General features: G+C 38.4%; 2 protein-coding genes across 2 annotated transcripts; one reads left to right on the forward strand and one right to left on the reverse strand.

The window, feature by feature from the left end:
• Positions 1-399: 399 nt before the first annotated feature.
• On the reverse strand, positions 400-3,116 carry LOC121732318 (lysozyme-like). The gene is made up of 5 exons (XM_042122164.1): positions 2,928-3,116; positions 2,424-2,512; positions 1,628-1,688; positions 1,197-1,329; positions 400-707 (listed from the first exon to the last, which is right to left on the reverse strand). Exons 1-5 carry the CDS (start codon positions 3,049-3,051, stop codon positions 689-691), a joined length of 426 nt encoding a protein of 141 aa, XP_041978098.1. The 5' UTR covers positions 3,052-3,116; the 3' UTR covers positions 400-688.
• Positions 2,881-16,715, forward strand: LOC121732742. Its single transcript, XM_042122696.1, has 5 exons — positions 2,881-2,892; positions 8,936-9,124; positions 9,995-10,114; positions 12,481-12,627; positions 16,305-16,715. The coding sequence occupies exons 2-5, from the start codon at positions 8,987-8,989 to the stop codon at positions 16,713-16,715; spliced, it is 816 nt and encodes a 271-aa protein (XP_041978630.1). The 5' UTR covers positions 2,881-2,892; positions 8,936-8,986.
• Positions 16,716-17,329: the final 614 nt, after the last annotated feature.

A 17,329-nucleotide genomic window follows, 5' to 3' on the forward strand; every position in this document is an offset into this window, starting at 1 on the left:
ATCTTTGACGACCTCTGTGGCTCAGTGGTTCAGCACGTGAACAGTGCTCATGCCGGAGGTCGCGGGTTTGAATCCCACCGACGCGACGGAACAAAAAGTTTTTAATGTTCTTGGGTCATGGATGTGTATTAAATATGTATATCTTATTATAATAAAGATATTGAATATTCGTATAGTATAAAAGTACAAAGTACGAGTATAATATAAATATTATTTCATGTAAATATAAATATAAGTATAATATAAATATTTAATTACAATATTTATGATTATGGCTAATTTATAAAATCACCCAAGTGCGAGTCAGAATCACGCACGAAGGGTTCCGTACCGCTAAAATGCAAACATAGGCCAAAAATTGTGTTTTTACTAAGTCTCCCCTACCCTATTAGTTATTACTAAGTCTCGATGTCTGTCCTTCTGTCCGTCTATCATACACAACACTGTCCGTCATACATAATGTGTGAAAATTTCAGAAGTCTAGCTGTAGTGTTTCTTGAGATATAGACTGGAGACAGACAGACAGACAGACAGACGGACAGACAACGAAGTCTTAGTAATAGGGTCCCGTTTTTACCCTTTGGGTAGAAACCCCAAAAAATCAGGTGTGGACACAACAAACCATTACACCAAAGTGATTAAGCCTCGGTCAAGTTCTGAATCATCTGCGCGATAGGAGATCCTTTATTCATGGTTTAAAGCCGCAACTGAGAAAAAAAAACAATAAAATTATGTGATCACGAAATATTATATACTAATATATGTATAAAAACTTGAGAGGTGTCAAGGGACACCCGAATGGAACGTAGTTATTTCTTATGTTTAAAAAACCTGTATACTTAAACACTAAAAAAGCGCCATCTAGTTGACGCACAGGTATACTATCAACGCCCTCTGCCCCTTCCATGCAGGTACTAATAAAAAGTGTCGAGGTCAAAATATTATATCGTTCTGTCTAGCCTATCTAGCCTTTACGCCGAACGCGCGATAAGGAACTTCGTACCAATAATACTATTATAAATGCGAAAGTATGTCTGTCTGTCTATTACCTCCTTACTCCCAACCCACTGAACCGATTTTCTTGCAATTTGGTATGAAGATACTTTGAGTCCCAGAAAAGGACATAGGATAACCTGATGACTTTTGGCGCAACGGAGTAACGGGCATTATCTAGTTCAAAGTAAACGTAGACTTACTCTGCCAGTTTCTGTTTTACCCCATTAATGTCTTGACAGGTCTGGTTAAATTGCAGCCAGTCGTAAAACCCTCGGTCTTCAAATATCTTCAGAGCGCACTTCGTAGCATCCTTAATGTCGTCATCTATAAGGGCTAAAAATAAATAATAAAAAAAGTTAATTTTATTCCTTTTTTTATTATTTCTACACTTATATTATTTTATGTATAAATTAATATTGTGCCAGTTTTTTCCTTTTTTTACATAAATTCATATTTTGCTAGTTTTTTTAGCTTGAACTTAACTGGAGACACTGCCCCATGTTGATTTTTAAAGAAACATTGAATTCCTTTGCGTACCTATTATGGCGATGTGCTACGCCAAAAACAAAATTAAAAGTTGTAACCTAAAATTTTATATTTTATTATATTGTGTAGTATTGTGTGCACTTACATTGACAAGCTACTTGACAATCCCCACCATTCCCCCCAACTTCGCACGTCCTTTGGGGAAGCTGCAATGAAACCAGAATAAAATAAAGACTCACGCTTGGCAAACAGATCAGCAGCATTCTTAGCAGTAGGAGAGATTTAGTTACTTGTGAATGCGATAATGGGCTGACAGCACATAATAATTTTCTGATATGGGTGTCTTCGGACTGACGAAGACACATGAACATAAACATTTTTAAGCACACTTATTCGCTTTAAAAGGAACTAATGTTTCTTTGCTCGCGCTTACTAACGCGCTGAAGATCTTTACACGCGCTTGGCCTTAAGAGCTCATATGACCCTAACTTGACTACATACTTTAACCTAGATCTCAAAATCTGTAAGGTCTAGAAAACTGATTTTTTGACACAAGTAACTTCAGTTCATAAAGATAAAATGCTCAAGACGAAAACACGATTACTCAAAAAATGCTCGATAGTTTCTTTTTTACAAAAAACCTTGTTTTAGACACATTTTTGCTTGGATCTTCGAAGTTTGCTGTCTTTTCTTTAATATTTTTTAATATCTAAAAAGGTATTGATAAAATCTAAATTTGCTCAAAACACTTTTTTCATAATCATTATAGTTCGTCTTTTATTCAAGTAAAACTAACTCGGCGATGATTCCGCGCCGTCCTTTTTCACCTGGCATATGAAAGACGGGCGTGAGTGTGAAGAGAGAAGGACGATGTTTGATTTTTAGAGTCAGGTGAGCTCTTAAAGTCAAGATTGTGCTTATCCTTTGATCGAATATGATACCTGAAATAGTCCATAGTGATGTATTCCTGCCGGCGTTAAGCTTATGGCTTTGGTGTCCCCACCACTCGCATGTTCAGCGAGGCACACCCCTGTGAACGATTCAGTATATTTTTAAATATAGATAAGACAAAAAGGAGAAAAATTAATTCCACCACTCTGGTCCGTATGAGAAATGTTATATCGACCGCGTTCAGATAATTTTAATGATAATTAAACTTAAATTTAATGAGGAGTTTGACAGACAGTATGTATGGGTGTATGACGTCAAAATCTTAAATTACAGTTAATATTCGTTTCTGGGCCCGTACCACGAAACGGTTTTGAGACTCAAACAATCGTACGAGAATGTTGCGTCCTGCTCTAACAAACGACGACGACGTGAAATGACGTTGTTAAAGCAGGACGTGGCATTCTCGTCCGATTGTTTGAGTCTCAAAACCGTTTTGTGGTACGGGCCCTGAGTTCGGCGGTAAGTTTAGAATTGCAATTAAATAACGTACTTACAGCTGGCAATGTTGCTTTTAGGAAAATCTTGAATATCGTTTAATTCTTTGGCCAAGTCGCATGTATCAAATTTTTTTGCCTCACAGTAGACAAAATATGACAAAGTAAGAAACAAATGTTTCATTTCAATGCTATGATGGAATTGTTTACGTATAATAATATGAACTATACTAAACTACTTCCCTTCGTTCGCGGGTCGTTGAAAATTGAAAAAGTAGATTTCAAATTACATTGCTGCGTTGCCGCGTTGGTGTGAAATTTTCATTCTTACGTTAATCAAAATCACGCGCTTGTAAAAATAATAAACGATTTGCGCGGAGTTGCTACTTTTTGATATAAAATAAACATAACATTAGTATGAAGGCTGCTAGGCAGGCAACTGCAGAATATATTTTAATATATTTAAATATTAAAGGCCTTAGGGCCCTGCCATCTTTTTTCTAAATTTTGAGAAAATAATTTGCTCTATGCGCGTAAAAATACCAAATAATCTCAAAAATGTTTTATTGTTTCTCAATTCTCATAAATCATAATGACGTCCGCAACATCGTTGCCCAAAAATTCGTTTTTCAAGCGAGAACGGTACATTTTAACGGTATACCGGAATATGGGATACTTATATGAAGTATCCCATGTTCTTTCCCGGGACGCTTTCTCGTTATACAAAATTTCAGCAAAACCGGTTCAGCGGTTTAGGCGTGAAGAGATAATAGACCGACATATACCCACACTTTGGCATAAATATGATATTTATTCACAGACGAGATTTTGCCCGCGGCTTCGCTCGCGTTAAGAAGTATTATTATATACAAACTTTCATCCCCTATTTTAATCCCTTGGGGTTGGAATTTATCAAAATCCTTTCTTAGCGGATGCCTACGTCATAACATCTATCTGCATGCCAAATTTCAGCCCGATCCGTCCAGTGGTTTAGGCTGTGCGTTGATAGATCACCATGTCAGTCAATCACCTTTGAGTTTTATATATATATATATATATATATATATATATATATATATATATATATATATATATATTGAGATTATAAAGTCGGACTTGGCGGACACGCTTCTCTTATACAAATTATTTATGCCAAGTCTGGCGTTTATAACTCTATGGCATGTAAGCCGTCGCCCGTCAGGTGCAGGCGTAGTTAACAATTCCTAATGCGGTTGTCTTGATGTTTTTAAATCATGAGGCTCGCGGTAATCGTGTTTAAAATTGAATCAAGAATCCGAACTCAGAGGTGTACCTACTTCAAGCTACCCCTAGGCTACAGGGGTTGATTCTTGGTGTGATTACTTGCGACCGCACTGAAAAATATTTAATGGTTAGTTAACTTACATATTTTAATGGAGAGTTTAATTAAACGCTTTATATTTGCTGTCAAACTGAATGTTAGATTAAAATTATGTAATCATTATACAGGGTGTAACAAAAGTAAAGTCTGTCAAAAAAGTGAAGAAATTAAAAAGTGGCAACATCGTAGTGTCATCCCTTTCAAATCAATCTAAGAAAATAGGGATGACACTACGATGTTGCCACTTTTTAATTCTTTACTTTTTTGACAGAATATAAGTGATAATACTTGAGATTTAAGATTTGAAGGTCTAAAGGGGGGCGGTGTGGGGCCCAGAAAAAAATAGGGGCGTTGTGTCGAGGCTTGGGAGGCGATTTATTTCATCTGGATGCAATTTAAGAAACTAATTGGGCGCAAAAACATAATTTGTTCTCAAAGTGGGCAGTAGAAAAAATAAGTTTGGAAACCTCTGATCTAGTCGTTTTATAAACCCGAGTAAAAGCTTATCGTGTACATAGATTTAGGCACATGCTTGTTATCTTACAGTTTACATCTCGTTGCCCACGTTGCGATGGGCCTATAACCACTGGACCACTAAACTAACCACTCAACCACTAACTGATAATACGTAAGTTTCAGCCCTTTGTCAGGGCCATTTCACTTGAAAACCCTAAAACAGTGTGTAAGTCAAGCTCACACGTGGGAGAGCCATGCTTCGGCACGAATGGGCCTGCTCGACCGGAGAAATACCACGTTCTCACAGAAAACCGGCGTGAAACAGCGCTTGCGCTGTGTTTCGCCGAGTGAGTGAGTTTACCGGAGGCCCAATCCCCTACCCTATTCCCTTCCCATCCCATCCCTACCCTCCCCTATTAGGTACCCTATCTATTATCTCTTAAAAGGCCGGCAACGCACCTGCACCTCTGATGCTGCGAGTGTCCATGGGCGACGGAAGTTGCTTTCCATCAGGTGACCCGTTTGCTCGTTCGCTCCCTTATTTCATAAAAAAAAATATATACAGAGTGTAACAAAACGAAGTGATTCATAAAAATACACTTTAGGGTGTCTATGAGCATGTATAGAGTTTACTCCAAAAGTAGCAGCGCTGAAAGAGTTACTTTTTATTAAATTTTATATAGGCAAATACATGATGCTGGGGCGTTTGCCAATACAAATCACAAAAAAATGTCCTTTCAGCGCAGCTACTTTCACAGTAAGCTTTACATCAGGGACACATACATACTTAAAGTATTGTCTCTTTGTTTTATTACACCCTGTTAAACTTGAGGGCTCATAACTAGTCAATTGATTTACGTATAAAAAGCTCACATTTTCCGTGTTGGAAACAGTAGCTCTACCATGAGTTTAAAGCTATAGAATTTATCGATACTCGATGCCTACTACGTAAATTTTCAGTATGGCAAATTTTACAGCGCCTCTAGCGGTTACTTGCGGAACTCAAATCGCCATACTAAATATTTACGTAGTCGGTATCGAGTATCGATAAATACTATCGATAAATATTATATAGCTTTAAACTCATGGTAGAGCTACTAGTCTAAGTCCTTTACGTTGGTATCGAATTTATGTCTGTGCCTTTCACTAGGACTTCTGTATTTTCAGCTACTACAAATTAATAGAATCGACGATGTCAATACTTAGGTTATAATTCTATGAACAGAATCTTATAATATTACGGCCAGTCCACATCTCCACGTCACGACGATGTTGCTACATCGTGACGTGGATTTTCACGTTACGTTGACGTAAATTTTCACGTCACGTCAACGTAACGTGCTACGTTACCGCACCGTTCCACGTTGACGACTTCGTAACGTGGACATATGGACAGGCCCTTACTTATCCAGAATCATCAAAAAGTTAGTTAAGAAGGAACCATCAAACACAATCAAAGTATTACAAGAAGTAGAGAAAACTAGATACAAAGAGAACCAGTATTACACAGGGGTTTTGCGGACATATTGAATGTAGTGTACTAGACAGGGGTCATCTGGACCCAGTGGGATATCGTTAATACGACACAGGGTTACAATATCATACGAGAAACATGTAAAGATAATGCTTGGTGTAAGTGACGAGATCAGGCGGGTGGCAAAATAATAGCATCAACTATGTGCGAGTGCTCGACCGAAGGCAACATTTTGAACAAATCGCCCATCATGTTCTCTGGAAGTGTGACTTGATAAGACGAAAGAACTACAATGCTTAGCTACCCACTTTTTAAGACTAGTGTCGCGCACTAAACTGTAAATGTTGTTACGCTAAGAAATTCCACGCCTACAAGTGTTTTTAACCGATTTTCAAAAAGGATGAGGTTATAATATTATGTTCGGCTGTGGATATTTTTGTCACAATTTTTGCTGGAAAAGCGCTAGCCTAAATAATAATTAACGTTTATTCCCGTACTTTGACTTTAGATCTTTTACTTTTGGTCATTGCAACTTTGCATTTCCGCTTTGCTTCAGGATAGGAAATTGAATTACTTCCTACTTCTCTTATTTTCTTCTGACTGACCTCTTTGCGGCAAGACAGCTTTAGCCTATCACTCTCTCACATCAAGTTTTCGTGGTTGGTTACAGCTGTTGATCTTGGGGACACTAATAAACTTTTCTCTAACAAACGTTTGTATGAAAATTTAAATCGCTACCTCCTCTATATTGTACTCGCTAACCTTTCGCACCCCTGTCACCTCAACACTTGCGACTCACCGGGTAATGCACATTGACAGTGTATATCGCACTACCTGTAATCGATGTGACACTCCTAGTGCTAACTAATGATGCGCACTGTGAAGTGACACAGCATTGTCACTAAAATGACGGATCTTGTGGCACTTAGATGACATTATCATGGTGGCAATAAAGTGACACTTTACAAGGCGGTCTAGTCAGTTAGACAAACCACAGAATAGATAATAGTAAATAAATAAATAAAAATAAAATAAAATAAAATAAAAAAAATTGCGGTCTAAATTGACCCTAACTCTACTATTTTAAAAAATACAAAATTAAAAAAAAAAAACAACGCGGAAATTCTTAAGATAAAAACGACTACTAAAACTAGTAATTCTTCATTTTACTCTAGTTAAACACTTTATAAAAGCAATAAACAAATAATTTATTGCTCATCAGATCAAACAGGCGGTTAATTTTCAAATGCATGACATGACCTTGAGTTGAACATTTATTGGCCTTAGATACTGTCCATATTCTTTTATGTGTTATTCATTCCATTTGTGTTATTGAATCATTTCGTCTCATTAACAAAAAAAAAACTAGGGTAGTTTTTAATTTAACTTCAGTTAGCAATCTGTCACTTCAGTCCACCCGTGATCATGTTGGGAATAAAAAAAATGTTTCGGGACAAAATCCGAAAGTGTTTAAAACTTTACACAGCTTTTTAGGGTTCCATACCCAAAGGGTAAAACCGGGACCCTATTAAGTACTAAGACCTCGATGTCTGCCCGTCTGTCTGTCTGTCTGTCTCAAGAACCGAGACTTCTAATATTTTCACAGATTGTTTATTTCTGTTGCCACTAATTGATTTTATATTTAATAAGATAATCCATACTAATATATATGCGAAAATGTGTCTGTCTGTCCTTATATCTATCAGCAGGGCTAGCATAACAACAGTAGACATGGGAAAGAATCGACGTCATACTGACAGATTTTATCGACAAAATGGCGGATTTCCATTGTCTAACTGTCACTTTGTCTTGTCTAACTATCACTTTGTCTATTCTTCCGTAAAGGGAAACCGTTTCTATGGTGACCATGCTACGCCAGCTGCTACCTCTTCACGCCCTCACCGCTGAACCGATTTTGCTGAAATTTGGTATGGAGATACTTTGAGTCCCGGGAAAGGACATAGGATACTTTCTGTCCGGGAGAAATATTCTTTTCCTTGGGAGTTGGGGGCGTCATCTAGTATGTAGATAAATTAAACGCGATTCATAACAAGACGACCCGAATTATGTGCGTAAAAATGACACAACACGTTATCTCCTAAACAGATAGAAGAGTCAAAGGTGTCGCCGAAATTGTCAATACTTAGTACTCAGTTGTACTATAGCTTTGACTGTTGGTATACATAGTTTTATTTAGTAAAAGTATACTAAAGTGGAGTTATGTGGCGACTATTCCTTCTACAATGGATTTGTTTAGTAAGATATTTGTTAAATTTAAGTTTAGTTAGATTTTTAAGTACAACTGTTACCTTTATGTAGGAAATACTTTAAGTCGTTGTTATTTCAAATGTTATTTTTGATTATGTCACGCATTACATCTCAGCTGCGCTTTTGTATGAAACATTTTTTTTTTAATAGGAAAGTTGTCTCCTTAGGTCAATTTACATTGTATCGTGACGCGTCGGCGTCGATGCAATGAGCATGGCATTTGATGTAGTGTATTCAAAACTGAACTTTATTATCTACACAATAAAATGTACATTGAATTAACAGACTTGCCACTCAAGTGCCAGAAATAATCAGGATGCCTGTTCCTTTGAATCAATTATTCAAAAATACATCAAGATAACTTGTGACGTATCAAATAAGATCAATAAACACTTAAGAAAAAGTTACCAATAACTATTCAAAATTTTTTAAGCTAGAACGTCCCGAAACGGTATTATACCACCATATCTTCCAGCTAAAAGTTTTCAATGCATAACTTCTCTTTTCCAGGCGAGAGCCTACCACAGCCTCAGCCTGAACGGCGTGGTGTCCGGTAACCGCATGGGTGCGGTGCCCCTGGGCGCGTCCCTCGGCCAGGGCACCCTGGACGTGGAGGGCGTGTGTACGGAGGCCGGCATGACCTGCCTCAACTGCACGCATGCTATCACGTGCATACCGCTGCCGGTGGGGTGGCTGAAGGTGAGGGTGATAGGGCTTATCACGACTGTTCGTCACTTGTTGTCGGGAAGATGTGAGGAACTTGCTTGTGAGATGGCTGAAGGTGAGTGGTGGTAAGAGCTGGGCAAGAGCTTCTTAGCTGTCTATAGGGTTAAATATGGATTAGACGCGCTTTGAAAATAGCCGCCATGATGCAACGATGCTAGACAAATAACAATAAATGCGATATCAGCCTAATACGTCGTCCTCCTATAATCTATATGGATGTTTCTAGAGTTTTAATGTTTTGTGTAATCAAAGACTCTAGTTGACCATAGGTAATATCTATGAAGTTCGATTCCTACTTTGTCCACTTGTTGACCATGCTTTGCGTCCAAGCAAGGAACAAACTTCATCAACAAGACTAAAACACAACGATTTTTATGAAGTTCCTTGCTACAATATGGAAATTGGAATTCTTCCTACTCCTCCTATTTTCCTCCAATTTATTTCGTTGCGGGTTCCAAGACAGTTTTAGCATTTCCTTTGGGCACCCTGAGATAACATCAAAGGGTTTTCGTGGTTGAATGCCGCTGTCGATCCTGTCGACACAGGAAATATAGTGGTGGAAATGTGTGGTGGGCTTTGCCACAATATGGACCATAGCTTATAGGTCTGTCTGACTGTTCTTCTCTACTACAGAACAGGAACAGGCACCTTAGTCGCCACGAATACTCATCCACAGAGGAAAGTGGCACCAACCCCAACCATATCGTTCAATTTATGAGCAGTATATTGGGTTGGGGATGATACTCTAGTGCGAAGGAGTCACAATAGATCCTTATGGATCCAAGGCTACAGCGACCTGCCTTTTTTAACACAAAAAAATAGCTCGACTCAAAACTATTTCAGGTGCCCCTGCAGCAGTGTCCAGAAGGTCAGAGCTGCAACGCGCACCAGCGGCAGTGCACCACGGCGGCGGTACCGGAGTGCGACGCGGCCGGATGGGATTATCACCACACTTGTGAACAGGTAAAGGAGTTTGTTACTTGGGGTTGGTAACAATCCATACATCAACAACAATCTATTATACTAATATTATAATTGGGAAGAGCTTGTTTGTTTGTTTGTTTGAACGCGCTAATCTCAGGAACTACTGGTCCGATTTGAAAAAATCTTTCAGTGTTAGATATCCCATTTATCGAGAAAAGCTATAGGCTATATTTTATCACGATAAGACTAATAGGAGCGAATAAATAGATGAAAGTGTGGAAAAAACGGAGGAAATTATTTGAAAGGGCTTATTTGAACGTACTGGAGCAATTTTTATGTTATTTGGTACACATGAAGAATAGACCACGTGAAAGGACATCGGTTTCTTTTTTTTGCAGAAAAATGTACGGTTTCCGTGACATTTCTAAATTACGCGGGCGAAGCCACGCGGAACATCTAGTCCATTATAAATGCGAAAGTGTGTCTGTCCATCTGTTACCTCTTCTAGCCCAAACCGTGGAACTGATTTTGCTGAAATTTTGTGTGAAGATACTTCGAGTACGGTACCGGGGAAGGACATATGATACTTTTTATCACGCGATAAACTCCGTCGCACTAAAACGAATTTTGTCGCAACGGAGTTTATCGTGCGTTGCACTGTCTAGTCAGATGTAGACCATTTCTAAGTGGCGCCAGTTGAGAAATAATAGGTTTCGATTATGGTTTTTATATTTAATGGTGAAATAGTGTGGCACAGTTAAAAAAATTTGGTGCATATAATATGTTAGCTATATAATTAATGATCTTGCAATTTTTGTATGGCAATTATTGAAATATTGTTGCAGCACTTTTGTACTTCCAAAATTTGGATATTGAGAATCAACTTATCTCAGCAAATCACTATTTGCGGAATTCTGATGAGTTTGATGCAGTAGATCATAATATTGATTTGAAGTTTATGTTCAGCATGCAGCGTGCATTTGACAACCTGACTGTGTTTTACGATTGCCATTTCAACCAGAGGAGTTTAATTTTCTGCATAAAGCGCGAATGCCGAACAGTCTTCACGTTCAGTGTGAGTTCCGAAATATTACCTAGTACACCGACCAGTATTCATTACGTCTAGAATCGATTATCGATGTCATACTGTTGATTCTCTCCGAATTATACGCCAGAGCATTAAATTATATGACTTCGTTTGGATTTCAATATAAAACGTCACACTTATCTCATTAATAGCTCACTAGTCCAATGTGGCGTCGGATTTAACACGCCAAGAGCACTGACCAGTATACTGGGTAAAATTTTGGAACATGCGCTCTGTATGCAACAAAGATGTTACATCATCAAAATATATAGTTCATCCATTCTCCTTGACATTTCGGCGCCGGCGCATCGCGGTTCCTCTTCGATCACTTTACGAGGTAATACCAAATGCTATTGCAAATTAATACTCTTTTGGCTTTTGTTGTATTGCAGTTTAAAGGAGTGAGCACACTGAGACGGGCCGTACCGGGGCTCAGCGTGCCGGGGCTCATCGCAAAAATGAAACGGATGCGCGTATCGCACACTGTGTCATGGCGCAGCGGATTTCCGCTTCCATACAAATTGTATGGAGGCGGATTTTTGCGATGAGCCCCGGCACGCTGAGCCCCGGCACAGCCCGTCTCAGTGTGCTCACTCCTTAAGGCTTCTTTACAAAACAATACTTCTTGCGATGTAAATCGGTAACTGACTAACTGTATTCTCGACGTTTATTCTACTACAGCTATAAATCAAATAGGTATTGTGATTTGCTTGAATTTTAGCCAGAATAGAGTCCCATACTAGGGTAATCCACGACCAAGATAGATGGTATGTTTGATCAGCCCAAAACCGACTAGGTTTTCCGCTGAAGTTTTTTTTTATAAAATAGGAGTGCAAACGAGCAAACGGGTCACCAGATGGAAAGCAAGTACCGTCGCCCATGGACACTCGCAACATTCGAAGAGCCGCAGGTGCGTTGCCGGCCTTTTAAGAGGGAACATGTAAAATCTTAAATACAAGTGTGCACGAATTTTAATTACTTTTATATTGATTTTCATTACTTTTTTTTACCTCCCGTTTCTGATCAACTGAGTTGGCAGCCCTATTTGGAGGTCGTATTGGTCCGGAAATACTGCTGGTGACAGCTCGCTCCAGAGAATACAATATAGTAAACAATATAGTTACATGCCCAGAAAATTTCGATAGCAAGATTAATTAAAACATTACTAGCTAATCACGTCCCATCACTAGGCAAAGATTTCCCCTTACCATAAGTCGCCATTCTCTTTTGTCGGCCAATCCTTATCCATCCTCAAGAGCAATTCATCACAATTTTTTACTCCAAAGCCATACTCTAATTTAAAAACCCCATTTTCCAGGTGGGCATTTTCCCTGACGCGTTCGACTGCCGCAAGTTCCACCTGTGCTCGCCCCCTGCCGACCTGCCGGACGGAGCGCCCGCGGACCACCGCGCTGCCCTCTGTCCCAGGAACTACGGATACGATCCCAAGACTGCTCAGTGCTCGGTAAGACCTAGGGCTGGCACACTCTGTGCCCTAGCGTGCGTACTGCGTAACATGGTTAGGTTACTTGAATAATATATTTTTTTTATGAACACTCGCAGCATCAGAAGAGCTGCAGGTGCGTTGCCGGCCTTTTAAGAGGGAATGGGGTAATAGGGGAGGGTAGGGTTGGGAAGGGAAGGGAATAGGGGAGGGTAGGGAAGGGAATAGGGTAGGGGATTGGGCCTCCGGTAAACTCACTCACTCGACGGAACACAGCGCAAGCGCTGTTTCACGCCGGTTTTCTGTGAGAACGTGGTATTTCTCCGGTCGAGCCGGCCCATTCGTGCCGAAGCATGGCTCTCCCACGTCTAAATTGTGCTGGAATAACTTTTGCAGATAGAAATGAAGCTAAGTTGTTTTTAACAATGCGTCGTTTAGTAACATGGCGCTTATTTGGCTGTTTCACGGTACAAAAATGTTAAATTATTATTAAAAATATTTTTTTTATGTGAAAAATAAAAAGTTACTCTAATTTTCACGAATATAATATGAAAAATTCGTGAAAATTAGATGCATCTTTGCGATTCTTTTCTATCGAGAAAATTTTAAGATATCGTGTTTTTGCTAGATCGGATCCTCGGAAATATAATTTAGTATCTATTATCTATATTATTTAGAAAATGAAACAATTCGGGGCTTATTTTGAAGTATAATTAATGGATAATAAAATCGACAATTTAGTCGCCCCTTTAACGACATCGCTAACCTCCTACACACGATCCCACACTTGATAAATGATAAGATCAAAAGTCATTAGTTAATAACCATAATATACACTATACCAGTGTTTTCCAACTTGTGGTCGCGACCCCCTAAGCTAAAGCAGTTGTCGCCAGAGGTTGAGAGAATTGTTTCAGTAAAAAAATACTAAAGACTCTTATGTAGAATTATAAATAAATAGAATTTAATATTAATACAAAAGGATAATATTATACTAGCTTTTATACGCCGCTTCGCTCGCGTTAAGAAGTATTAAGTATTATAATTAGGCATCAAAGTATCCGCTAAAAAATAAAGGTCACCTAATAAAGGTTTAAAATTGACAAAGTTTCATAAAACTTTCATCCCCTTTTTTATCCCCTTGGGGGTAGAATTTATCAAAATCCTTTCTTAGCGGATGCTTACGTCATAACATCTAACTGTATGCCAAATTTCAGCCCAAACCACTGGACGGACCAGTGGTTTGGGCTGTGCGTTGATAGATCACTATGTCAGTCAGTAAGTCAGTCACATTTGAGTTGTTTATATTTAGATTCATAAACATAGGTAAGATAGTAAGTACTTGATAAAAAAGCAATGGGGTCGGGAAACATTTTTTTACAAGGGGGTCGCATCTTAAAAAAAGGTTGAAAAATACTGCACTATACAGTATACAGTACACGCGCAATATGTTCAATATTATGGTGCATTGATTGATTTACCTCGGAGGTCGCGGGTTCAGATTGTAGAGCTTAGGTGGATGCGGAAGAGATGCGGTTATTAATATTAATGTTTAGGCTAAGAAACATAGTACGGGAGCCCTAGGACAATTTTTTTTATTACTATCAAGCTAATTTTTTGTGAGTAGCTTCAATTTGATGACGAACAACATTTTTATCTGCGAAAAATCTTGAAAGTGGTAGCTAACAGAGATAGAAAGGATTTCATACTTTGACTTGATGGTCCTAAAATATGGATTTGTCATAATATAATTTAAGAGTAACATTGTCCAAATACGAAAAATCAGTCTTATCAAAATGAAGCTACTCACAAAAAATTTGCTTGATAGTAATCAAAGAAAATTGGGTCTAGCATTTTCATGAAATAGCATTTTTGATAGGAAATGGACTGCACCCAACAAGGAAAGTCAATAGTAACCAGTTTGCATTAAAATTGTTGAACTGGGGGCAGGCAAGCGTATTTTATGATAGTTTATGTAAAGCCACGTCTTGTCACAAAATATGGTCTATCAGGCCCAAAGAGAAGGATTCTCTTTTTACGTCTCTATCAGGCCTGAAGGGAATAATAATATGGACTCTCTTTTTACGTTTGGCCCCATAGCCGTGACTTAAAATAATATTTAGGTTTAATTTCACTTTTAACTCTGTTTACTTTCCAAGTTAGCTAAAAAATTACCCTTTTAAAACTATTCTTCATGGTGTTTTTCACCTGTTCGGAAATAACCCGGCGAGAACTACCAGCGTAGGAAACATTGCACGGAACAGTATATTTTGTTACTTTAACCGATCTATCGATCTATCAATTAAAAAAGGAGGAGGTTATTCAAAGGAATAAAACTGGCACATCTACGACTTCGCCAACCTATGGCTAACTTTAACACGGCGTACAGCACGATCGTATAAGATATGTGTACTCTTCCTCTGTGTTCAACACACTTACAGCATTTATAGCGCTAATTTATAGTGTAGAAAACTAATACCACGGCTAATACTGATCTGAAAACTGAGATAAAATCTCTGAGATTGTGCTTGTGGCTAGTAATTTTCGGTAAGGTCGATGTGCCTTTAAAAATAATAATTGTTAAACTTATTTTGTTACCATTATTAGCTGTTTCGACAATCAAAACTTATAATTAATACAAAATTCCATTCTATGACTCATCGAGCCTAAACTACTGCCACGCAAAATTCGATTTTTATAGGTTTTGCATTAAAATATTAACAAGAGTACACACTTACAAACTTCTGTCATAATTATTTAAGCTGTTGTTACTACTTGCTTCGATAGATATACATTTTAATAAGAGACGCATAGCTCATACTTAATTTCATATTCTGAGTTAAACGTACATAAAATTTGAATAAATCTTTCGCAAATACAGTTTATTCATCATATCGTGCAAATTGACGCAATCTTTACAATAAAAGCTGATATTTATTGAACTCGTTAAAAATTCGCCAACGAAAGAACAATGAATATTCTCAAATACTGAAATGAAATTAAAGATACAACCGAATTGTTGGATACATTCAGTGGCGCTCAAAAAGCTGCAGAAATAATATTAATGCGTATGTAAAACACGATAAGAATTTAAAGGCTTTATTTATACTGAGTTTCCCTAGATTAAAACAGTTTTTACTTATACTGTGATCCTCTGCGGAGATTGCAGGTAAGGGCCGGATTACTATTATAATAATACTCCCCACACCGGTTTCGGTGACGGTGGCCAGTTTCATTGAAATCAGACCAGGTACGCAGGAGTGATTTTTATAGTGCCCAAGTGTGTGCGCAGTACACAAGAGCACTCTCTATTCCTTTACTCTCATAACCCAGTGGGACGGAAGACCGACACGACCGGCGAGAAATCAGGCGCAGGACCGACTTTTTACATGCCCATCCGACGCATTATTATAATAAATATTCTGCGGTAAGGGCTAAAGCTTCTTACAGACGTGAGACAAACGGCACTTGTCGACGACAGTCACCTGCCGTCAACAAGTGCCGTTCGTCTGTAAGCACTCTTAGGTGGAGGCTTATACAGCGATTTTCGAAAATCGATGTATAAGCATATTTACCAACATAGGTAAGGCCTTGCCTGTAAAAAGAAGAGCCATCATTCGTTGGTAATTATAATTTATAGAGCTAAAGTAAAACAAGGAAAATAACAACAGATTCCAGTTTTTTTTATTACATTTCAGATACCACTGAAACGTGGTCAATGCGAGCAGAAACCGGTACCAACGTGCAAGAAGGTTGGGGACTTCGGAGTACTCCCCTCCAGCCCCCACTACTACTTCGTCTGCCTCTCCAAGAAGGGGGTTATATCTCCCCAGGTCTTCCTCTGCCCCCACGGCTGGTACTTCTGGGATTCCTTCTGCAGACCGGAACCGGAGACCGAGGCAACCGTTGTGGTGGATACCGTTCAGTCTACTACAGAGTCCAGTAGACCAAACGTCTTCTTCTCTACTGAGAAGACGACGACGTATGCCGCTGACACTTTCTTAGCGGACAAGTTTGATATGAACAACTATGAGAGTATAGACGAGACACCGAACACTGACGACTTTACTAACTCCTTCGAAACTGAGGATTTTTGGCAAATGATCTAAAGATCATCCAAAAATCTTCTCGATCAAAAGGGTAGAGTATTTACATTTAATTAATAAATAGTTTTATACATTATATTTATTGTAAACTTTGCTCGACGCGAAGTTCTAGGATATCTGCAAGATGTTTTAATTAATCTGCTTGAGCTGCAAAAAATCATAATAAAATATCAAAAAGATATTTTTCTTTCATTTTGTCATAGATCTCATTTGATATAATATTTTGTAAGTTCATATAAGTAAGTTCGTTTTATTATATTTTATCTTATAGTAATTTTCGTTTTAATTTGGCTCTATTTTGTTTGAAAATAAAACAAGAAACTCCCTCAGTTATGAAACAATGGTGCAACCATAACGTTTAAATACCCAGTGTTAGTATTTTATTAGTAAGGCTAGTCTAATAGTAAGTATATATTTATTTTATGTGCATACAGCTAATTCTATAAATCTGCCTACAGTCCTACAACATCCCACGGCTGTCCTACAACTCACGTACTGACGGCATCTCCGAGACCTTTGTCCCATAGAATTATCTCCATCTACCTACAGTGGATCAAGTAGCGTTGTATTTTTTCCTCTGTCCCTTACCGTGCTAAAAAGATTGTAATGTTGTAATT

The sequence above is a fragment of the Aricia agestis genome, chromosome 12 (genome assembly GCF_905147365.1).
Source record: "Aricia agestis chromosome 12, ilAriAges1.1, whole genome shotgun sequence".
NCBI classification, from domain to species: Eukaryota; Metazoa; Arthropoda; class Insecta; order Lepidoptera; family Lycaenidae; genus Aricia; species Aricia agestis.